At 50.2% G+C, this 22,071-nt stretch overlaps 1 protein-coding gene across 2 annotated transcripts in view; it reads left to right on the top strand.

The window, feature by feature from the left end:
* ESRRB (estrogen related receptor beta) overlaps nucleotides 1-22,071 on the top strand; it is a 163,089-nt gene that overhangs the window by 123,785 nt on the left and 17,233 nt on the right. For both annotated transcript variants that reach the window (XM_045578420.1, XM_036430647.2), the window contains 3 exons: nucleotides 1,714-1,830; nucleotides 20,270-20,380; nucleotides 20,909-21,070. In XM_045578420.1, the coding sequence (XP_045434376.1) occupies nucleotides 1,714-1,830; nucleotides 20,270-20,380; nucleotides 20,909-21,070 (390 nt within the window). The remainder of the gene's footprint in view (nucleotides 1-1,713; nucleotides 1,831-20,269; nucleotides 20,381-20,908; nucleotides 21,071-22,071) is intronic.

Genomic DNA, 22,071 nt, shown 5'->3' with positions numbered 1-22,071 from the left:
CATCACGCCGCCTTTATGTGCTTGCTGTCACCGAATCCGCACAGTTTTATGAGCTGGTACCTGTGCCCCTTTAACCGATGAGGAAACAGAGAGGTTAAGGGACTTGCCTGCCTGCAGTGGAGTCTGCATGTGTCTGTAGTGGGTACACTTCCAAGTTAGAACCCTGAAATGTTTTATTTGTTTGTTTTTAATGTAAATTCTTTGTTGTTGAAAGTATTGCACATATCTCCTGTTTCCCCACTGATCCCACCCCCCAGCACATGCCTTTGCCCCCACACTGTCTGTATCCATGGGTTATGCTTCATGCGTACAAGTCCTTTGGGAGAACCCTGAATTTATGCCGTTTGACCATGACCCTGTCCTATGAGAGCCCCCTCCCCAAACCTGCCACACCTGAGCTTGGGGGGTGGTGATGATGATATGCGTGTGTATATGTGAGTGTGTGTGTGTGTGTGTGTGTGTGTGTGTGTGTGTGTGTATGAGAGAGAGAGAGAGAGAGACAGAGACAGAGAGAGAGAGAGAAAGACAGAGAGACTTCTCCGTCCTCCGGAGCTCTCCTAGACTGCCCTCAAGAGACCACGGGAATTCCGATGAATTAATCTCATCACTTTATCGAGGAGGCACTTACAGAAATTACAAGGCCACCAGCCTGGCTTTGCTGGCAGTCAGCCTCTGGGGCCATAAAACAAATTGAAAGGAACAAAAATAAATAAATAAAGTTAGAAAACTCTCTCTCTCTCTCCTCTCTCTCTCTCTCTCTCTCTCTCTCTCTCTCTCACACACACACACACACACACACACACAGAGAGAGAGAGAGAGAGAGAGAGAGAGAGAGAGAGAGAGAGAGAGAGAGAGAGGGGCCTGGATCACTCAGTTTCAGGAACTGGTAAGGATGCAAAGCAGCAGGGGTTGAGGCTGGAGCCAGGGGTGGGCGGGGCCAGATTCTACAGAGCTTTAAGCCTGGGTAGACTTGGGTAAATTAGTTTAAGTATAGAGCTTATTTTTTTTTTAATTTTATCATCTTATCAAATATTGAAATTGTTTCCCAAGAAGCCAGAGTGACTAAAGAAACAGATAAGGTTTAGGCAGCAGAGAGGGGCACATGGAATCTTAATTCCTTCCCTTCCTGTCCTCTCGCATCCCAGCTTGCTGCCTGCAGGAAATGGGATGGGAAAGGTGTGGGCGTGTGTATATGTGAGTGTGAGTGTGTGTGTGTGTGAAACAGCCTCTTCGAGCCTGTTTCCTCACCTTAGAATGGGGGTAGGAGCACTCACCCAGCCACTGTGAGTACTCAATATCCAGTCAGGCACGATGTCCTTGGGATTCAATCGTTTCATTACTTCCAAGCACTTTGTGGTGGTGGAACCTGGCTCCTGGCCGTTTTCAGAAAAACCCATAGAAAGTGAGTTCCATGTGCCACTGGGGAGCCTGAGGTACATGGAAGCCTGAGGAACCCCGCAGGGAGCTCTCAGGTCCCAGCTCAGTGGGTGACCGTTCTTCAAAGCTGTGGTGCCTGGCCCACCCAGACTCGGGAACGGGGGTCTCTGTATTTAAGAGAGTTGGAAACAGTTTGGCAAGTACCTCAGAGCACCTACTCAGAACCATTGCCCTGTGGGAGCCTCGGTGTGGTGGGCAGGGTAGGTCTGGCCTCTGGCTGGCGGGTGGGGGGCCCCCCGACATAGCACCTGGCAACCTGTCTGTGTCTGCTTCCAGGGAACATCGAGTACAGCTGCCCGGCCACCAACGAGTGTGAGATCACCAAGCGGAGGCGGAAGTCCTGCCAGGCCTGCCGCTTTATGAAATGCCTCAAAGTGGGGATGCTGAAGGAAGGTAAGAGCCCGCCCGCCAAGGCTCACCGGGAGTCTCAGGGTACCCGCAAGCTGTGGATAGCTCCAGGCCAGCGCATGTGCACACGGCTCCAGGGGTCCCCAGACCCTAGAAGTCCCTCTGTGCATCCCAAGTTAAGACCTGCTCCCTGGAGTGCCCATCCTTCCTTTGTCACACACCCTATAAGCAGGCTTGCGGCCTCCAGCCCCCGCCTAGCTCTCCACTCCTAAAAGATTTGGGGGCACCAACCTGGCTCAGTGGTGGAGCATCAACCTATGAACCAGGAGATGGTGGTTTGATTCCCGATTGGAGCACACGCCTGGGGTCCAGCCTGGAGAGGCCCTTCCAGGAGCTCTGCCTGGAGGAGGAAGGGCGGCCACCAGAGCACGGCCCTCCCCACCGCTTCCCAGCACTGGCACTTCTGAGCCCAGTGGGGGAAAGATGCCACAGAGGCTCCTTGTTTGGACAAAGCTGAGCGCCGCTGTTTCCTGTCCCCTCTCTCAGTGCAGAGCCTTGGGGAGACCCTGGGATCTGCAGCTCCACGGGGACTCGCCCCCTCAGGAGGTGTGTGCCTCACCGAGGAGCCTTGCCAGGCAGGGCTCTTGGCAGCTGCCCTGCTCCTGCTTTTGTTTGGGTGTCTCCCCAACACTCCCCCCCGCCCCCCCACAAACCCCCTCTCCTCACTTGCCTCCTGTGCAGGAGCCCAGACCCCCCGCCTCCTTCTGTTTCCCTCTGGCTCTGACCTGACTCTGAAAGGCAAGCGCCAGCCTTTGCGGGGGCTGCTCCACTCTCTAAGATCCCACAGCAGGCCTCGGGCTTGGGGATGGTGTGGCGCTGGGGTCCTGGGTCCTGGGAGAGAGGTTCTGGGGAAGAGGAGAATGTGGATGTCAGTCTCCCCTTCTTCCCCATCTCACCTACACATCTGAACCCTGTTCCCATCCTCCATGCTGCAGCTCTGGATGCCTTTTACAGGGATCCCTTTTTTTTTCCACTTTAATTTACTTTAAATTATATTTTTATTGATTTCAGAGAGGAAGGGAGGAGAGAGATAGAAACATTAATGATAGAGAAGCATTGATTGGCTGCCTCCTGCACGCCCCCTACTGGGGATTGAGCCTGCAAACCAGGCATGTACCATGACCAGGACTCAAACTGTGATCTCCTGGCTCATAGGTCAACTGACGCTCAACTACAGATCCATGTGGCTAGGCCCTTTCTTTTCTAAAAAAGAAAGTGAGGACTCAAGGACATGCTTAGAGGGGGAGAGGAGCATTGATGTGAGAAACATTGACCAGCTGTTTCTCCAAACGTGCAGCCACCAGGAGTGGAACCTGCATGTGCCTTTACGATGAAGGGGGTGGGGCAGTAGCTGCTGGGAGAGGTCAGGTCGGGTTCTGTTGGCTCAGCCTCTACCTGGAGGCTGCTGTTGGCTCTGGAACCCATGACAGTGGAATGTGGGTGATGTCCAGGGTTTGGTCTTGCTTTAAGCAAACACAGGGCATAAAAATCCGTATTTTCATGGGGAAAAAGTGATTATTTTCTTTATAAAGAATTGAATACAGACTCTGCACCAGGTTAGGAGTTGGTGCTGTGTCCTCCTCCTGGCTCTGGGGAATTCTTGATGTTCATATTATTCTCATTCGGGCTTCCATTTCTTCACCTGTAGAGCAGGGATGTTGAAACCGGCTCTCGAGCCCTAACCAGTTTGGCTCAGTGGATAGAGCATTGTCCTGCAGACCAAAGGCTCCCAGGTTTGATTCTGGTCAAGGGCACATACCTCGGTTGTAGGCTCCTCCCCAGCCCAGGGCCTGGTTGGGATGCGTGCAGGAGGCAACCAATCAATATGCTTCTCTTACATAGATATTTCTTGGTCTTTCCCTCTCTCTTCCACGCTCCCAAAAAATCAATGGGAAAATATCCTCAGGGGAGGATTAAAAGAAAAAGAATCTGACTCTCCATCCCAGAGGCAAGTCAAGGTGGGGACCACGTGGACAACTCCTTGGTGAAATGCACTGTAGGATTGCTTTAAGATGTCAGCTTCCTGGGCCTGTTGTAATAGTGTTTGACTCAAGGATAGTCTCGTTTGCACTCAACTTTTCAGCGGCCTTCCCATTGTGTGGGTTGGCTGGGGGCTCTGAGAGGAGGCATCTGTCTTGGGTTGGCCTCTTGTCTGGGGTCTAAAATCAGGATAAGGGGTTTCCCTGGGAAGCCAGTGAGGCTCTTCCCCATAGGCCTGACAGCCTCTAAGCCAGTAGAACTTGGAAAAATATTAGCTGCATTTCACAGGGTCTCCCAAGTCCTTAGCACAGCTCTGGGCTTTCAGAAATCCTCCCTAGACAGCTTGTCTCTGCAAACTTCTCCTCACCTCCCGTCTCCCCCCAGCCCCCAGCCCCCCAGTCCCACTCCATTTCCTCCTCCCATCAGCTCCTGCCTGCCTTTCCCCAAGTGTTTTCTAAAAGATATTTGATTTCAGTGAAAGCTAGGCTGACATCGATGCAATGTGCTCTCACCCTTTGTGCTGGTTGGAAGGCGAGGGCTCCTCCGGGGACTCTGGGTAATTGGGTTAGTGGCCAGCTCATGTCAGGAAATTAAAAGGAGGCCCCGATCAGGTTCCCGCTGCATGGGATTTAATGGCTTTGTATTTATAGAGTATTCTGCCTCTAGCCCATGCCAGAAGTACCACTTTTCTGGCCCTTTGAATGAAGAAAAAGGATGCAAGATGGCTTACCTTTAAACATGCTTTTTCTTTTCCAAAATACATTCATGTTATGAAACAAACTGCCTCTCCTGCATTTCAGAGAATAGCTTTGAACTAGAGCCGGAGATCTCGGATATATGTTTGTATCCTCCGACCACTTTCTATCCTACGTACACACACACACTCACACATGCACACATGCGTGCATATACACATATGTCTGATGGCTCACAAGATCATCCCAGTGGCTTGAAGCCTCTGGGTCACTCAGGCACGATGACCTGTGACCTCTGGCCAGGAAAGTGTGGATGGAAAGGAGTGCAGGGGATGGTCTTATCTGTGCTGAGTCCTTATTACTGCTCATTCAGGCTCTCTGTTTCAAGCATTGGGTACCAGGATTAGGGGCCATACAGACCCAGGAAAACCCTAGTACCGTGTTTCCCCGAAAATAAGACCTAGCGCAACTTTGGGAGAAAAAATTAATATAAGACACTGTCTTATTTTCGGGGAAACAGGGTATCACCATGTATCAGCTCAGCAGGCAATTTACTTATGACTCTTTAAGCCTCCCCCTCCTCCTCTGTAAAACGGGAATAATAATGGCCTTTTGAATCTTGCTCCCACTTTACAACGACAGCCCCTAGAGTTGTGCCACAAAGCAGGGTGTTGGTCATTGGTTTGAGATAGGTACCCTTCATCCTGTTATAAAGTTGGTTTTCCTCTGTGATCCAGAGGCACTGTTGACTCTCACAGCCTTTCTCCCCACTCCTTGAATGATGACCTTCCTTCACATTTTCCTGAAAAAATAAAATAGAAGCAGTCACGTGGGGAATTTCTTACCCTTCTGCTATTGAATCCACAAACCAACCTGCTTGTTTTCTGCATTCACTCCTGTTAGAGCCAGCTCTGCTCCTATCAGAAGCCATTCCACCACCTGTGCTCCAAATCCCTCTTCTTTATCAAGGACTTCACTCCTAGAGCAGCATCTCTGCTTCCAGCACCATCGCACTCTGCCTCACTCACAAGTGGCTCATTTTCTTTTTTAATATATATTTTTATTGATTTCAGAGAGGCAGGGAAAGGGAGAGAGAGACAGAAACATAAATGATGAGAGATAATCATTGATTGGCTGCTTCCTGCACGGCCCCTACTGGGGATCGAACCCAAAACCCAGGCATATGCTCTTGACTGGAATTGAACCTGGAACCCTTCAGTCCTCGGGCTGATGCTCTAACCACTGAGCCAAACTGGCTAGGGCGAGTGGCTCATTTTCATCAACACACAATCTCCTATACTTTGGTTCTCCTATTTTGAAAACAAAATTAAAATGCATAACTGTATTTTGAGTCTTTATCTCCATCCTACTACTGTTTCATTACTCCGCTCCCTTCTCAACAAAACTTTCCCAGGGAAGTTGTCAGATTTACTATATCTGCTTCCTTACCCCAAAAAGTAAACAATGAGTAGATCCAGAAAAATATTTATAATACTGCACATTATATGAGGGTAAGGCTAAGCTTCTGAGAGAGAGGCACTGCTTTCCTCCCTCAAAAACCAAAACAAACAAACCAGAAACTTTGGCTGATAAAAGTTTAGTTCTCTCTCATCTCTCATGTGACAGTCAACAGTCAGAGGTTTTCCAGGATTGATTGGCAGCTTGGCCATCCTTAGCAATTGGCTTCCATGTGTGGACCCAGTCCTCCATCGAGAGCCAGATCATTCAAAGGGCAGGACTCAGAAGGGGCACATGGCCCTTTCATTCACAATCCATTGGAGAACCTGGTCACATGGCCATACTGCTCTGCAAAGAATTCTGGGAATTGTAGTCACTAACTGGGATACCATGTGCCCAGTTAAAATTCTTGATATGGAAGAGGGAATAACATTTTAGAGGACAAGCATTGTTAAACTGTTTTTGACTTAATTATACTGATTTACCACATGAGTTCAGATGTTCTGGTTGCTCCATACACTCACCCTTTTTACATTTTTTGCTGGTGAGTGTAAAGTGGTGTCTTCTTACTGCTTTGATACATATTTTCTCGACTATGAGATAAGCATATTTTACATGTTTATTGGCCACTTGGGATTCCTTTTCTGAGAGGGGCTTATCCAAGCCTTTCCCTATTTTTATAGTTTCTTTTCTGTTTGTTTGTTTGCTTGTTTATTAATAGTTGTAGAAATATTTACATATTCTGGTCATTTTCTAAGGCCTTTTCAGTTGTTAGCATTGTAAAAATCTCATTTGTCACTCCTTTCTCTTTATGGAGTTCCATGATGAACAGAAATTAGTTATTTTCTTAAATGGAGTTTATCTTTTCCTTTATGGCTTGCATGTTTATGTCATTTAAAGACTATTTTCCTAACCTGCTTTGTAAAGATGTTTCCTTAATCTGCCTTACCCACTTGGGTCTTTGGTCCCGATGGAGTTGAGTTTTGCATCCGATAAGCTGGTCACCTTCAGTTTACTCCAGTGGACTTCATTTCTGACACAGAACCTGCCCTTCACAGCGCCTGAGTTGCCAAACCTAGCTTCTGCTTACTCCTCCTCTCGGCAATAGTATTTCAAACAATTTTCCAGCCCTCCTTGGACCTTTTTATCTTTGCTTTTCTGACACCATGCTTGCATTACCTCTCTGACCATGTTTTTTAGTCTTTTTTTGCAAGCTCCTCTTCTTTCCTCCTGACCTGTATATTTTTGTGTTATTCTGGATGTGGAACCAGGCCCTCTCCTTCTCTGACACCCTGCAGGTGATCTCAGACTAGGTACAGATGACCCTCAATCTTAACCTCCAGTTCTAGCTCCTTCCCTGCATTTAAGACTCCAGAATCTGACTGTCCTACTGGCATTTCCACTTGGATCCTTTACAAGGCATCAAAGATTCAACACATCTAGAGAGGAACTCTAGATTTCCCCCTCCACCATTCCAGGCTTCCCCATTTTTGGAATGGCATCTCTGAACCACCATCGCTCAAGCAAAACCTAGCAGCCACCCGTAGGTTTTGGCCTGCATAGCAGTGTGATGCTCCTCCTCCTGAGTCAACGTCCAAAATGCGTTTCAGATCTGCCTACTTACCTTCCTCTCTCTGACCCTGGCCTTGGTCCAGGGAAGCAAGTTTCCAAACTGGATTTCTGATTCTTATTCATCCGACTCCCACAGCAGCTAGAGTGGGCTTTTCAAACCCTAATAGGATTCTGCTGCTCTGCTTTGCATTATTCAGGGATGTTCTATTGCACTTTGAATAAAATCTAAGCACTTGACTCTGGTCTACAAGACCCTGCTCAACCTAGCCCCTCCCCTCCTCTTCAGTGGCATCTCGCACCACCATTCCTTTCCTGCTCCTCCCATCTACTCCGTTGCAGCCTCGCCAGCTTACTTGTGATCCTCAAACAGGACACACAGGGTCCTCGGGCTGTTTCCTCTGCCTGGAATGCTCTCCCCAGTCTGGTTCCTCAATGTAAATGCCATCTTCGTTTCTATTGTAGCCCGTTGTGTACTTTCTATGAATTTTTCCTGGTCTGAAATGATCTTATTCATTCTTTTGTTTGTATTCTTATTCACCCTGACAGTCTCTCACACAATTGTTCTTGATTCAGGAATTCACAAATCCTTTTGAAAATCCAGCAAAACTCTATCATAAAACATACGCAAGTACCAGCACATAAAATTTTGCTGACAATTTAAGAGCTTTGCAGAACTAAGAGGTTCCTGAAGCCAGGTTGAGAGCTGATGTTGCAGAATCAGACTTTTAGAAATAGAAAGGACCTGAGAAACCATTGGGACCCTGGGGTGGCCTTTAGTTGGACTCTCTCCCCTAGGGTGAGGCGTGGCTGCCTAGAGTGCAGGATTGAAAGGCTTCTTAGGCTGTTGTCGGGTCAGTAGGCAAGAGTGTAGGGATTGATTAGCAATGTCTGCCACAGACTGGGAAAGGGAAGGCAGTGGTATTGCCGAGAGCTCTTTGCCACGTCTGACCTGGTGCATCTGAATTTAAATGATTTGCCCAAGGCCACACAGTGAGTAAATAACAAAGCTGGATGGAGTCTAGTCTCCTGGGTTATGTAAGAGTTCCTTCTAAGAAGCCCATTTCAACTCAAGGAGATGGCTTGGCCAGTAGCAAAGCCCATAGTACTTCCTCAAAAGGGAGAAAAGAAGGGAAAGGAAAGGGAGGTTGGGCTGAAGTAAGGTTTCCTTGGAAGGTGTATATTTTGGGGGACTTACTAGCAGTGGGGAATGCAGCCATAGCTGCCATGTTGTTGGGGAAATGACCCCCTGGGTGAGAAGGATCCCCAAGAGAAAGCAGTGCCAGGTGGACATTTTCCTAACAGGCAGGAGGCCAGAGGCTCATCCCTCAGTACCATTGCACCCACCCTGGAGCAGTCTGCATTGCACCGGGATATCAGGTGGCCTGTGTGCTTCTCCACTTCTTGGCCTTCATTGAGTCTCTTGTGAGGCACTTGTCACTATGACGATATGGCACTGGGATAAGAGGCAGCCCCCATTAGCCGTCCTTCCCAAGGTCTCAAGGTGAGCTCACCTGTCATCCAGAAATCCCTGCAGGACAGGTGGCTGGGAGCAGTCCCACATATGCAGGGGATGTGGATGAGTGGTTAGGGCATGCTGCTGGGGCGCCCATCGGCATACCCCCTGACCCACAGCCTCTGGGCCCACAGGAACCCAGGGTACCCACATCACCCTTGGGTGGTTTTCTCCTCTTCCTGGAGATGGTCAGCTGTGCGTTGGGAGGACACAGAGGCAAAGAGTCAACTGCCAAGACCCTTAGGAAGAACGTGGGTCAGATAAAAGTATTGGGGGGGGGGGGTAAGGGGGAGGGAGGTGTTTGATGCAGTGCTCCCCAGGCCTGGCAGATAGTCAGAACATTAGAAGAGCTTTGAAAAATTACTCATTCCTGGACATCACCCCAAAGCTGCTGGCACAGGGTAAGTCCTCCATGTCGGTGTAGCTCAAAGGCTTTCCAGGGCATTCTATGATGATACAGGATGGACATTCTCAAGTTCAGGGCCAGGGAGATGGGACTGGAGATCCCGGTTCAGCTCCTTCCTCTGACATTTCCTGGTTGTGTGACCATGAGCAAGTCACCTGTTCTTTCTGAGCCTCCCTTCCCACGTGGGAAAATAATAATGTCTTCTACCTCCTGTCCCACGGTTCCGCAGACCAACGGAGATATGGAAACAGCTCTGTTAACCGTGAAGCATTTCATTGCATGTCCGTGAATCTGCTTCATCGTTAATATGCCAAGGGCATTGGATATGAAGGAAGAGAGAGGGGTTTCTGAGTAAGAGGAGGGGAAGGGTCTTGACCATGAAAACTTTGCATGTCAGGAGAGATCCTGCCCTAACGTGTGGACAGCAGCTCTGAGGAGGAGGCCAGAGAAGGACATGGGCTCCGAGGCCTTGTCTGAGCCTTTCCCGCCGGGAGAGAAACATGACAGGGGCAGTGCCGGGGATGGGCTCGGGGCCAGGGGCAGGGCCACGCTTTTCCAAGCGCTGCTGGCTATTTTTAGCGCCTGGGTATAAATGAAAGAAATTTAAACTGCCCCCCGCTGCTGCCACCCTGCACACTCGGCTATTTTTACTTCCGAAAGACTGGGCTCCGGTCCAGCTTATGGAGGGAAACAGAGAAGAAAGGTGGAGGGTCGGGGTGGGGGTGGAGAATTGGGAATTAGTTTTCTTCCATTAAGAAAAAAGCAGAAGCCCGATGTTATCCGTCAGCAAGTGGACATCCGATCCAGGATGTGGCAGCCACCAGCCCTGGGCGCTCTGGGCACTCCGGCATGCCTGCAGTGGGATGGAGAGGTCAGCAGGTGGGGCGTGGGTTGCAGAGAGGATTGGAGAGCCCTGCTCCCCTCCTCCCAAGGTGTGTTTCTGCCCCAGAGGTGCCTGCAGTTGTTTTCTGTGCCCTAAGCCGGGGAGTGGGATTGGATACTGCAGATGTGGAGACAGCAGCTGAGGGATGAGACTTAGGGGGTTCAGGGGCCTCTGTCCTCTGCCCTCTACCCTAGGCACATATTCAGGAGAGCACAGTGTTGGAGCTGTGTGCCCTGGCACAACCTCTCTGAACCTGTTTCTTCTGGTTTTTCATTTAACGCGTCTGGCCCATGGCAGTTATAGCAAAGGGGGTGTGTTTCTCCCTCTTCCGAGCAGGAAAGCAGGCAGTTGAGGCCCAGACCCTACCACCTTCAATAGCAGATGAAAGGAAAGAAAGTACTATAAAGTGTCTACTGTGTACCACGCACTTTGCCATGTTTCACATATTTTATGTTATTTAATTCCTCTAACCTGAGAAAGGTGAAACATGTAAAAAAAATCTTTTCACAGCTTTATTTGAGGTAAAATTCACCCATTTAAAGTATGCAAATCAATGGTTTTTAGGTATATTACATTGTTAATGGTTTTTTAATCATGGAAAAATATATAAAATAATAAGATGCCCACTTTAAAACCCATTTTTAAATGTTCAATTTAGTGACATGAAGTACAATACATTCACAATGTTTTGCAACCATCACTATTATTTCCAAAACTTTTAAAAAAATATTGTTTATTGATTTTTTAAAAATATATTTTATTGATTTTGTACTGAGAGGAAGGGAGAGGGATAGAGAGTTAGAAACATCGATGAGAGAGAGTCATTGATCAGCTGCCTCTTGCACACCCCCTACTGGAGATGTGCCCGCAACCAAGGTACATGCCCTTGACCGGAATCGAACCCGGGTCCTTTCAGTCTGCAAACTGACGGTCTATCCACTGAGCCAAACCGGTTTTGGCTCCAAAACTTTTTTATTATCTCAAACAGAAACTGTATTCATTGAACAATAACTCCCCATCCTTCCTGCCCTCTAACCCATGGCAACCCTCAACCTCAATCTACTTCCAATCTATTCTAGGTATTTCTTATGAGAGAAATCATACAATACTTCTTATTTTATGTCTGGATTATTTCACTTAGTATGTTTTCCAAGTCCATCAGTGTCATAGTATGTATCAGAACTTTAACCCTTTTTATGACTGAGTATAGTGTCACATTTGTTTGTATGAATAGTGTGTATAGCACCACATTTTATTTATCCCTTCATCTTTCAATAGATAATTGGGTTGCCTCACCTATTGGCTATCTATATATATAAAAGCCTAAGAGACTCTCCTACCGTTCGACTGTTTGCCTGGTAGTTATGATTCACAATGACCACCAGGGGGCAGATGCTCCAACCAGTAGAGGAGGGAGACCGATTCCTTGCAGAATTGGCCATGGGTTAGGTTGCTGCTGGGGCACTATCAGCCCCGAATCTGCTTCACTGCACCCCAGATCCAGAGAGAAGGGAGCCCAATTCTGGGGTACATCACCCAAGAACTGCCCTCTCATAATCTGGGACCCTTCAGGTTTCAGCCCGGTCCCCTCAGGCCAGGCCAAGGAATCAGTGCACTGGGCCTCTAGTTGTGAATAATGTTGCAATGAACATTGGTGTGCAAGTATCTGAATTCCTGATTTCAATTCTTTTGCATGTATACCCAAGAGTGGAAATACTTGGTCATATGATAATTCTGTTTAGCTTTTTGAAGAACCACTAAGCTGTTTTATACAATGGCAACATTTTATATTTCCTCAAGTAGTTACAGTTTTTTTAATTAACCTTTTAATTTTGAGATCATTGTAGATTCACATGCAAGTGTAAGAAATAATACAGGAGGTTCCATATTCCGTTACCCAGTGTCTCCAGTGGTAACATCTTGTAAAACAATAGAACAATATCTCAGCAGACAATTGACTTGACTATATCAATCAAGATATAGGACATTTTCAAGAGTTAAGAATTTTTAATATTAATAGTAGCTTCTTCATTTCTTTGGCATTTCCTATGTGCCATCTATAATATTTTCAGTGCCTCACATGTGTTAACTCACTTAATCCTCACAACAATCCTACAAGGTAAGTACTATTATTAGCCCCGTTTTACAGGTGCAGAAACTGAGGCACAGAGAAGTGAAGAAGTAGTAAGGGGTAGAGTCAGGGCTGACCATGGCCTCGTGCTTTTTTCTTCTGCACCAGAGGGCTCCACGCAGTTGCTTCTCTCAAAGTAAACACAGTCACTGAGGTAGGCGTAGGAAGCCACAGTCAGGAAGGCCCCTGGGCCCTTGCATCCAGGTGTGATGATGGAGCATCTCAGCATCTAGGTTACTCCTTCTATTCACCTTGTCTGCCCTCCCCCCCACTTCCTTGCCAGGAAGACCAAGTCCATCCCACCTCCCTGCTGTCTTGGTCAGGGTTGGGCCTGTGCAGATGTGAGAAGTGGGGCTGCATTTAGAGGTCAAAGTCGCTGAAACCGGTTTGGCTCAGAGGTAGAGCGTAGATGTGTGGACTGAAGGGTCCCAGATTCAATTCCGGTCAAGGGCATGTACATTGGTTGCGGGCACATCCCCGGTAGGGGTTGTGCAAGAGGCAGCTGGTCGATGTTTCTCTCTCATCGACATTTCCAGCTCTCTATCCCTCTTCCTTCCTCTCTGTAAAAATCAATAAAATATATTTTTAATAATAGAGGTCAAAGTCTAGGGCACACCCTGTCCCAACAGAAAGGCACAGAAGTGTTGGGAGTCAAGAATAAACACCCCAAGGTCCCCATTCCCTCATCTCCTGTGGCACTTCCAGGGGGACAGGGGTAGGGAGCCAGAGGACAGGGGATGCCAGGAGATAGCAGGGCAGAGGAGAGGAGAGTGTGGAACTGGGGGAGCAAAGGAAACCCAGCTGAGGGGGAGCCGCCTCTGCCTCTGACAGTGTGGATGCCACAGTAGGGTCTTCTGTGGATCATACGCTATGGTACGACCTCTGGGCAGGATCGGCCCATCAGCAATGAGGCAGGCTGTCCTCAACTGAGGCATCTCAGGGGGTGCCATTCAGACTGAATTCTAGGTGAATGGTGCCCCGGGAGCTGTGCGATGGTGGTCCTGGCAGGGTCTCTCTGCTGCTTGTCTTCAACATGAAGACCCTTGGCCCGCTGAGAGATGCCTGGTGCCAGAGAGGTTAGATCCTGGGCTCTGGAGTCAGACTCCAGTCCTACCTGTGCGGCCTTGGCAAGTTACTCCTCCTCGCTTAGCCTCACTTTTCCCGTATATAAAATGGGATAGTAATGGCGGTTCTCTCATAGGATTGTTGCAATTTCTAAGTGACACCCATATGATGCTCAGAGCACAGGCCACACCTGGTAGCAACTGGTCAGTAGATGTGAGCTACTGCTTATACTGGTGTCCACAAGATCTAGGGGGGTTGTCCTACTGCCAAGATGGGCGACAATTCCTTATCTGGTTTTGGGCCAACTAAAGGAGTCGGTCTGCGCAGGTGCATGTATTTAGTGATTATCACCCTTTTTGTGTGTGTGTGTTCGTGGAACTTACAAACTTAAATTTTGACTTGCAAGTGTGAAGAGATTAAACCATGTTGAACAGTGGTTAAAACCAAGGACATATTTATTACAGTACTTTGAGATCTGGTACACTCTACACATGAGTATTATTAATGCTTGTTTCTGTTCAGAAAGTACCAATAAGATGCTACAATCAATCTAATAATCCCAGGCAGTAATTGTGAATTAGTTAGTATTTTGATATGCTCCCGAGCCTACTTTTCAGCTATTTTGTTAAAGACAAGGACACAAACAATAAGGCAACTCCCATTTCAAGCTCAAGTCTCCTTTTTTTTTTTTCAGTTTGGTGTTTGTAAGACTTCAACATCCTAATTGAAAAGTAATTGCCCATCGTGTTGGTGGAAATTGCTCTCCGCTGCAAGTGGCAGAGAACTTAACTGTGAGTGGCTTCAGCACTGACAAATGAGATGGATTTCCCCTCTCACAGGAAGCTGGGGTCGGCGGTTGCTGCATTGCACAGGCTGCTCAGACACAGCATCAAGTGCTCAGGCTCTTTCTTTGGGTCTTTGCTGTCCTCACATGGTGGCCTCTCGGTTGCAAAGTGGCTGTCACAGCTCTGGGCTTCACCTTCCAGGTCAGGGTAGGACAAAGGCAACAGTAGCTGCATCAGCTTGTGTGACTCTTTTATCAGAAAGGCAAAACCATTCCCAGAAAGCCCCCACCATGGAATGTCCCTTCCTCCCATTGGCCAGAACCAAGTCATAGACCAGCCCTTCTTAACTGGGAAAGTGGGGAATGGATGGTTGGGACTAGGGCACATTGTCTTCACAGACAAAACCCCGGTTCTGTTAGTGTGGAAGAGGGGGGACGGAATGAAAGCTGGGTAAACAGCTAGTGATGTCTGCCAGGCCCAGCTGTGAGAAGTGGGTAATCCGCTTCTCAAACTTTCATGATCCGACATCTTGCTCTCAGGATGAAAACCCAGTCCCTACCTCTTGAGGAGGGGCTTCTTGTTTACTAAAATTATGAGCAGCAAACTAAAAAAAAAAAAAAAAATATATATATATATATATATATATATATATATATATATATATATATACACACACACACACACACACACACACACACAAGTCAAAATTTAAGTTTGTAAGTTCCACGAACACACACACACAAAAAGGGTGATAATCACTAAATACACACACACACTGGCTGATAAAAGACTAAGTACCACTGAGCAATGTCCGTTTAGGTAGAATGCAGAGGAATTCAGACCTCTGTGCCCTGTGGAGCTGACCCTTCTCAGGGCAGAGCAGATCGCACCAATAAAGACAAATGCATAGGAAGCAGGGAGAGGATTGGCCTGCAAACACTGCACAGATATAGAAAATAAAGAGTGCTTGGAAATGGAAGGAGGGAGCCCAAGGAAGTTCAAGTCCATAAAGGGTTGTCTTGTGGAAGGGTATCGTCTTATTGGATGGGGTGAAGGGAGGGACCTGATTCAGAGACAGAATGCAACTCAATACAAGGAGGAAATGTCCTGAGGAATGAATGGCCTGACTTGAGGGAGTGGATTTCTGGAGGGACCAATGGAAACTGGACAAAAGATCAGACTCTGAGATTCTTCTGCTTCATTTCAGCGGGGCACACCATTTTACTTGGACCTTGGGTCGGGCAACAAAGACGAATGGAAGACCTTGCCCAGGGAGAGGGGTGTGCGGTGTATTGTGAAGATTTGTTTTAACTACAGGGACTTTAAGAGAGGATGAGCAAAGGGAGCCCAAGAAGAGTGCCAGGAGAGAGAATGCTTGAACTGGGCCTTCAGACAATTGGATGTGAATTGCCTTTGGGAAGAGTGTGGGCAGGAGGGATAAGGGCACTCACTTCCCTTAAGGGGTGCCCTTCTGCCCAAGCCCCGCCTACAAGAAGGAGTCTCTTGGTTGAAAAGCACATGTTTCTGCCACAGGACCCTTCTCCTGGAAATGATCGTTAGCAAACCGTGCCTGTGGGGCAGGGTGCTCAGCAAATGCTGCAGACTGGGGCCCTGTCCTCTGAGAGCCTGTTGAATTGAAGAGCTGTGATGGGACCAGAGGGAAGCAGGGTGGGGGGGGGGGGGGCGGGGGGCAGGAGAAGTGCCAGGTGAATGCTGAAGCACAGGGCGCTGGGGTGACAGCCTCTCCTGCCTGCTGAAACCACTTCCCAACTTACCGAGCATTTCCCATTAGTGTGTCATTTGATCATCACAAAAGCCATATTTGGTGAGTGGAGCTGGTGGTACTATTGTCTCCTCCCCTTTACGTGATGAGGAAACCAGACCCTGCAGTAGGATTGAGTCTCTCTGGGCACAAGGGACACCTAGTGGGGGGGTGGGGGGGAAGGCCAGTTGTTTTGGATTCTTGGAAGAGGCTCCCGGCCTGGGTGGAGTGAGGGCCTGGGACCTTGATCTTTGGATCCCCTGGGCTGAGGCTATTACAGGGAAAGCAGGCAGGAGGCAGGGGAGCAAAGGCATCTCACCACGGGTCGGTTTGTGCATAATCAAAACCAACAGGGTATTAAAAAAAAAAACAACCAAATGACCTGATAATTGATACATTTATTGATTGAAGCCATTGACCACTGTGCTGTAAAGATCTGGAGGAGAAAATTTAAAGGAGAGTTTACATGTTTGTGCCCCGGGAGGTCATACCCTGGAATGGCAAAGAGCTTGGATGCTGGCTTTTTTATTGGAAAAACTACTAAATCTCTCTTGGGGGGAGGGAGGGAGAGGAGAAGGCATGTGTGTGGGGGTGGTGGAGAGAATAAAATAGGCATAATAGCACCTGCTTTGTATGCTGTGAGTTAAGTAGGGCAATACATGAAGTCCTTTGTAAATTAGGCTGTTCACATTTTTACTATTAATGTGATTTTCCAGAGAGATGCACACACTGCTGGGGAGAAAAACAATGATGATGATGATGATAATGATGATGATGGTGGTGGTGGTGGTAATATTTCTTAAGCATCCACTCGTATGGGGTGCCAAGGTAGACCCTGCAGTAGGATTGAGTCTCTCTGGGCATAAGGGGCACCTAGTTGGTGGGGGAGGATTCCTGGAAGAGGCCCCTGGCCTGGGTAGGGTGGGGAGAAAGGAGGTACCCCCATTTCTGTATTCATCAAGACTTTCTTGAACACTCACTATGGGTCAGGTCCCGTACCAGGACAGAGAACAAACGTGGTGACTGCCCCTCTTCCTGTCTTGCTAAGAGATAGGTCCCTCTTTACTGTTTGTTGAGAAATGTCCACCCTCGTTGACAGCTGCCTGGGGCCAGGCAGGCTGGGCGGGAGGGAAGAGCTCAGGAGGCGACCTTCAAAGAGAGGAAGTCGGCGATGGGGGGAAGGGCTCCTCCTGGACTCCACGTCAGACCCTGGCACAGAGGAGGTGCCCAGGACATGGGGGCCCTGGCGTCCTTCATGAATGAAGCTTGGCATTGTCACTCTCGGTCTTATCAGCTCTCCGAGGGGAAGCCAAGCTGGTGGAGGGCTGACTCCCCTCGGGTGTGGTAGGCAGGGGGGCTGCTGTGTGGCTGGGTCACAGGATGGGGCCAGGAAAACCCTGCCAGAGGACTTTCCCCAAAAACCTTCAAGGGAAGAGCATCCTTCCTGTGTTTGTGCGCCTGCTCCTTCTGCCCTCTCTTGAAGGGGCTGGGAGTGGGGAGGGAGCAAATGGGGGCTGAAGTAGCAGCAGCAGCAGCACAGGTGTCTAGGTTTTGTGCCAGAGAAGATTCAGCTGTCCCTTCAAGGTCCCAGGGACGAATGGGAGCTGATTGACAGCAGCCCCGCCAGGATGCCAGAGTGCGGCACTTCCCAAACTCCTGCCTGCTATGAATCACCTTGTTAAAATGCTGACTCCGACTCCTTGGGGGCCGGGCCTGAGATTTTTGCATTTCTAACGAGCTCCTGGACGCTGCTGATGCCGCTGGCCCTGGACCACACTGTGAAGGAAGGTGGCCCGTGGTGGCCCCCCACACGTACTCAGCCAACTATCGCTGGCCGGTGCGATGACCTGCCACCTTGGGACTGCAGCTCTGCCCAGGGCTCTCTCTGGCTGCCAGCGCCGGCTAGGCCTGGACCGAGGAGGCCCACTGACTGTGCGAGAGGGGGCTCAATGCCCGGCCCTTCTCTGCATCCAGGCGGGTGAAACATGTTCCGCATGGTCTCCCAGGGTCCTCAGTAGCCCACTGGATAGCCTGCTCCGGAGCACGGTCATCCCCCAAATAAGCTGCCTGCCTGCGTGTGCATCCTTGTCTCAGGTCTGCTCCTGGGGAACCCCTACAGAGGTGATCAGTTGCAACCCACTCTGGCCCCTAAAGCAGATGGGGAGTTCATTGGGAACCTATCAGGAGGCTCAAGGACCACACCCAAAACCAGCCAAAGACTCAGACTTGGGGAAGCCGAGGAGCCCAGGCCCGGGGGACCCAGTGACCAGGAGGGTCTGGCCCCGTGCTGCCTACACCCTGTCCCCTCTTGTCTTTGTGTCATTTGATCCTGATTCAAAGCCTGCCTGTGTCACCATCCATGCTTCCACCTCCAGAGGACTACTTTGATATCCACAGTGGGGGTGGGCACAGGCGTGCCCCCCCCACCCCCCCTCCCCCCCACCCCACCCCCTGCCTAGACCCACAATCAGGGGGATTGATTGCCTCCCTTTATACAGGAAGCAGGGTGAGATGCTGAGTTTCCGGGCTGGAAGGTGTAAAGGAGGCAAATAATGAAAATGCTGAGCAGTGACTGCATGCCACCCCTCCCCCCCAACTCTCCTTCTCTCCCCCTCCCCCCAAAGACATGTCTGTGTCTCCTGGGGCAGTCTGCTAGGCTTGGTGAGCTCAAGGCAGCCTCCTCACCCTCCAGGAGGTGGATGTGCTCAGGGCCCCTAACTGGAAGCAGTGGGCTGGGCACTCCTGCCTGGAAGTTCCTTTAGGGCCATTAGCATTTAAAGAGGTGGCCCCTGCTGTAGGTAAACGGTGATGTTCCTCTAGTTGTTCTCCTGCTCTGGGGAACTTCCTCTCCTACGCATCCTCACAGAAGAAACAGCCAGAAAACCACCCCTAGCTTGAATGGAATCTGAATTTCCATTCTGTTAAATTGGGATTATTCCTGCCTTTTTCTTCCCTGCCCTCCACCCACCCACCCTCCCCAGGGGAGGCCTGGGCTGGTAGGATCTGTGAGCCGTGTAAGCTGGGAGGACGGAAGGGGCCAGAACCCGCGGAGGAAGTGCTGGGGGAGAGAGAACAGGGCTCTGAAGACCGGGACTGACTGGGGCTCTGGGAGGGTGCAGCTTGACCTTTGGGGAAAGAACAGAAAGTTGAACTTAGGGGGTCAAATCAGAGGCGGGGAGGCCACTGAGCTCTCTTTCTCTCAGGACTCTGGCCCTGACTTCTCATGTGTTTTAGTCAAGGCTCATTTCGTGGTGAGGAAAGGGCAGCCCTTCTGTTTTCTGCGTTTGGTTCCACTTTGGAGCTAACGTGGTGGGTCTCCCCATCCTTTCAGGTCAGGCCATGGGGGGCGGGGGCAGTCAGAGCTGTGTGCCCTTTGAGGATGAGGTGCCCTCTCCAGGTCCTGCCCACTCTGCTGGCTGGTGAGGGTGTCAGACAGCAGGAGCTGGGGGAGGGGCAGGTTTCTTCTGAAAACCAGGGACCCAGGGACAATGCGGATCTCTCCTGGACGGGGCCTCACTCCTGGAAATGCGTGTCCGTGTGAGTGGCCACGCTGCTTTGCACCTGCTGCTGAGATAGCCCGAGGCACCGATTTTCCAGATGTGGCCGGGGCCACCTGTGTCCGCATCCCACGGACACTTTGTGCAGGTGACCGACTCTAGACCTCTGGCCTAGAATCCCTGAGGGTGGGATCTGGAAATTGACTTTTGCAAAGAGGGTCCACCCCGGTGCTGCCTGGGTGAAAAGTTTGAAAATCCTTCTCTTAACTCTTAGAGGTGCTTGCCAATGGCAGGTACCCCTTTCTTCGCTTGGCAAGCTGACTCACCCCTCTCCGGATTCACAGCAGACCTTTCCCCAGTGTGAGGAGGAGTGCTTTTGTTGCTCGTTCCCTTTCAGGAACAGGGACTCGGGAGCTGAAGGTTGCTTGGGATGGACTTCCAGGGGATGCTGACTCCGTAGAGGCAGGACCCGGCCGGGGCAGCGGGAATGGGCTGTTACTGTAGAACACTGTGTAGGGTTTGTCCAACCACCAGGCCTGAGGCTGGCCACCAGCAGCTGTCAGAGGCCATGAGGGTGTGGGCCGGAAGGACTCAGCCAGGGCTGACATCCCAGTCAGCGCTGACCGCCCTGGTGATGCCGAACGACCCCTGAGTCTTCCTGCCTTTCCTCCCGACAGGCGTGCGTCTTGACCGAGTGCGTGGAGGCCGCCAGAAATACAAGCGACGGCTGGACGCGGAGAACAGCCCGTATCTGAGCTTACAGATTCCCCCACCTGCTAAAAAGCCATGTGAGTGCCGAGGCAGTCCGTGCCCCTTCTGCCAGCTTCTGTACGGGAACGTCTGGCATCCCTTGGGGACACGCCGTCTTCCCAGTGCTGGGTTATGGGATAATGTGGACCTGGGGGAGGAGGCACCAGTGCCTGGCATTGGTAGAAGGTGCTTCAGGATGATCCTGTATTCAGAAGGCCTTTCCCTAAGGGATGCCCCAGAATGTGGTTCCAAATGCAGTGTGGTCCCCAGAGGCCTGGGCTCCAGCATCCAGAGCATGCCCCTCTAGCCACCCACACGCAGCGGGTTCTTCTTGGGAGAATTCACCAGGCAACTTCCCTTGGAGGCTAATTCTCGGCAACCTGAATCGCCACTGCCAGCAACCCTGTGGAGTCAGGAAGAGGGGAGGGATGATTACAGCCAAGTTTGACCTTCCTGGGCTCCTCAGTACCTGACCTGTCTTCCCGACCCATCCCGACCTCCACCCAGGCCTCCTCCAGCCCCGTTCCTCACTCCAGCCATTTACTTGCCTCCTCTGGTCTCCGCAGTGACCAAGATCGTCTCCTACCTGCTGGTGGCTGAGCCGAACAAGCCATCTGCCAGGCCTCCCCCTGGCATGCCTGAGAGCGACATCAAGGCCCTGACCACTCTCTGTGACCTGGCAGACCAAGAGCTCGTGAGCATCATCGGCTGGGCCAAGCACATCCCAGGTGAGTCACACAGAACCCCGAGAGCGTGCTCGCAGGGGCCTCCGGCTGCTCTCCCCACGGGAGCCTGGCCTCAGCAGCCCCATGACACCTTGGCAAGCCTGTTTGTCTCTGGTTTCCTTTTCTCTCCCTGTGGGAGTGGAGGTGAGCATGTGTTTGGAAGGTCCCGTCATGTCCCTAAACTTCTGGGGGCTCCTCAGAACTGGTTATCATTCTAACGGGGGTTATGATTGCATCTATAAGAGGTGATACAGACGCAATTATAACCCCTTTAGAATGAAGGTCTTTGAGTCCATGTAGGCCCTGTTGGAAACATGCTGGAAAACAGCGCAGGAGAGGGATCCTCTCTCCAGCTCCCTGCCGGGGGCCGGTGGTGTGGAAAAGTTAAGAACAGGGCTTGGGAATCAGACTGGGATTCATACTCTGGGCCTGCAGCTTACTAGCTGAGTAACCCTGGGCGGCTCCATCTCCTCTCTGTGGGATTTACCTCCTCTGTGGGCTGCACCGTGAGGCTGACATGTGGCCATGCGTGTGCACACGAGACACGTGCTAACATCAAGCTGCACGCTCACTGTTGCCAGCAGGGAGGCCTGTCTCCTTGTCCGGGTTCTGGGATTTTGCGATCGTTTCTGGCATGGGAAGTACATGTAACAGACATGTTTCAGACGATGCGGGCTTTTCTTCATTGAGTGCGGCCCGACCCCTCACCCTTGTTTAGCTCTTCTTGCTCTGGATAAACGATGGGAGATGATTTTTAATTTTGTTTCTGTAGACACTGGCACCCACATATTTTGTATGACCCACTCCACTCGGCAAGGACCTTGCTGAAGTCTGTGCAGCGTATCCCTTTAAGGCAGTGGTCGGCAGACGTCATCAGTCAACAGAGCCAAATATGAACAGTACAACGATTGAAATTTCTTTTGAGAGCTTACTTCTGCGCATGGGCCATGAAGTTTCGAGCGTACTGTACATGTGCACCCGCACATGGTATTTTGTGGAAGAGC

This window comes from Pipistrellus kuhlii, unplaced genomic scaffold, assembly GCF_014108245.1.
Source record: "Pipistrellus kuhlii isolate mPipKuh1 unplaced genomic scaffold, mPipKuh1.p scaffold_m20_p_1, whole genome shotgun sequence".
Taxonomy (NCBI): Eukaryota; Metazoa; Chordata; class Mammalia; order Chiroptera; family Vespertilionidae; genus Pipistrellus; species Pipistrellus kuhlii.
This window is presented reverse-complemented; position numbering and strand designations above follow the sequence as displayed.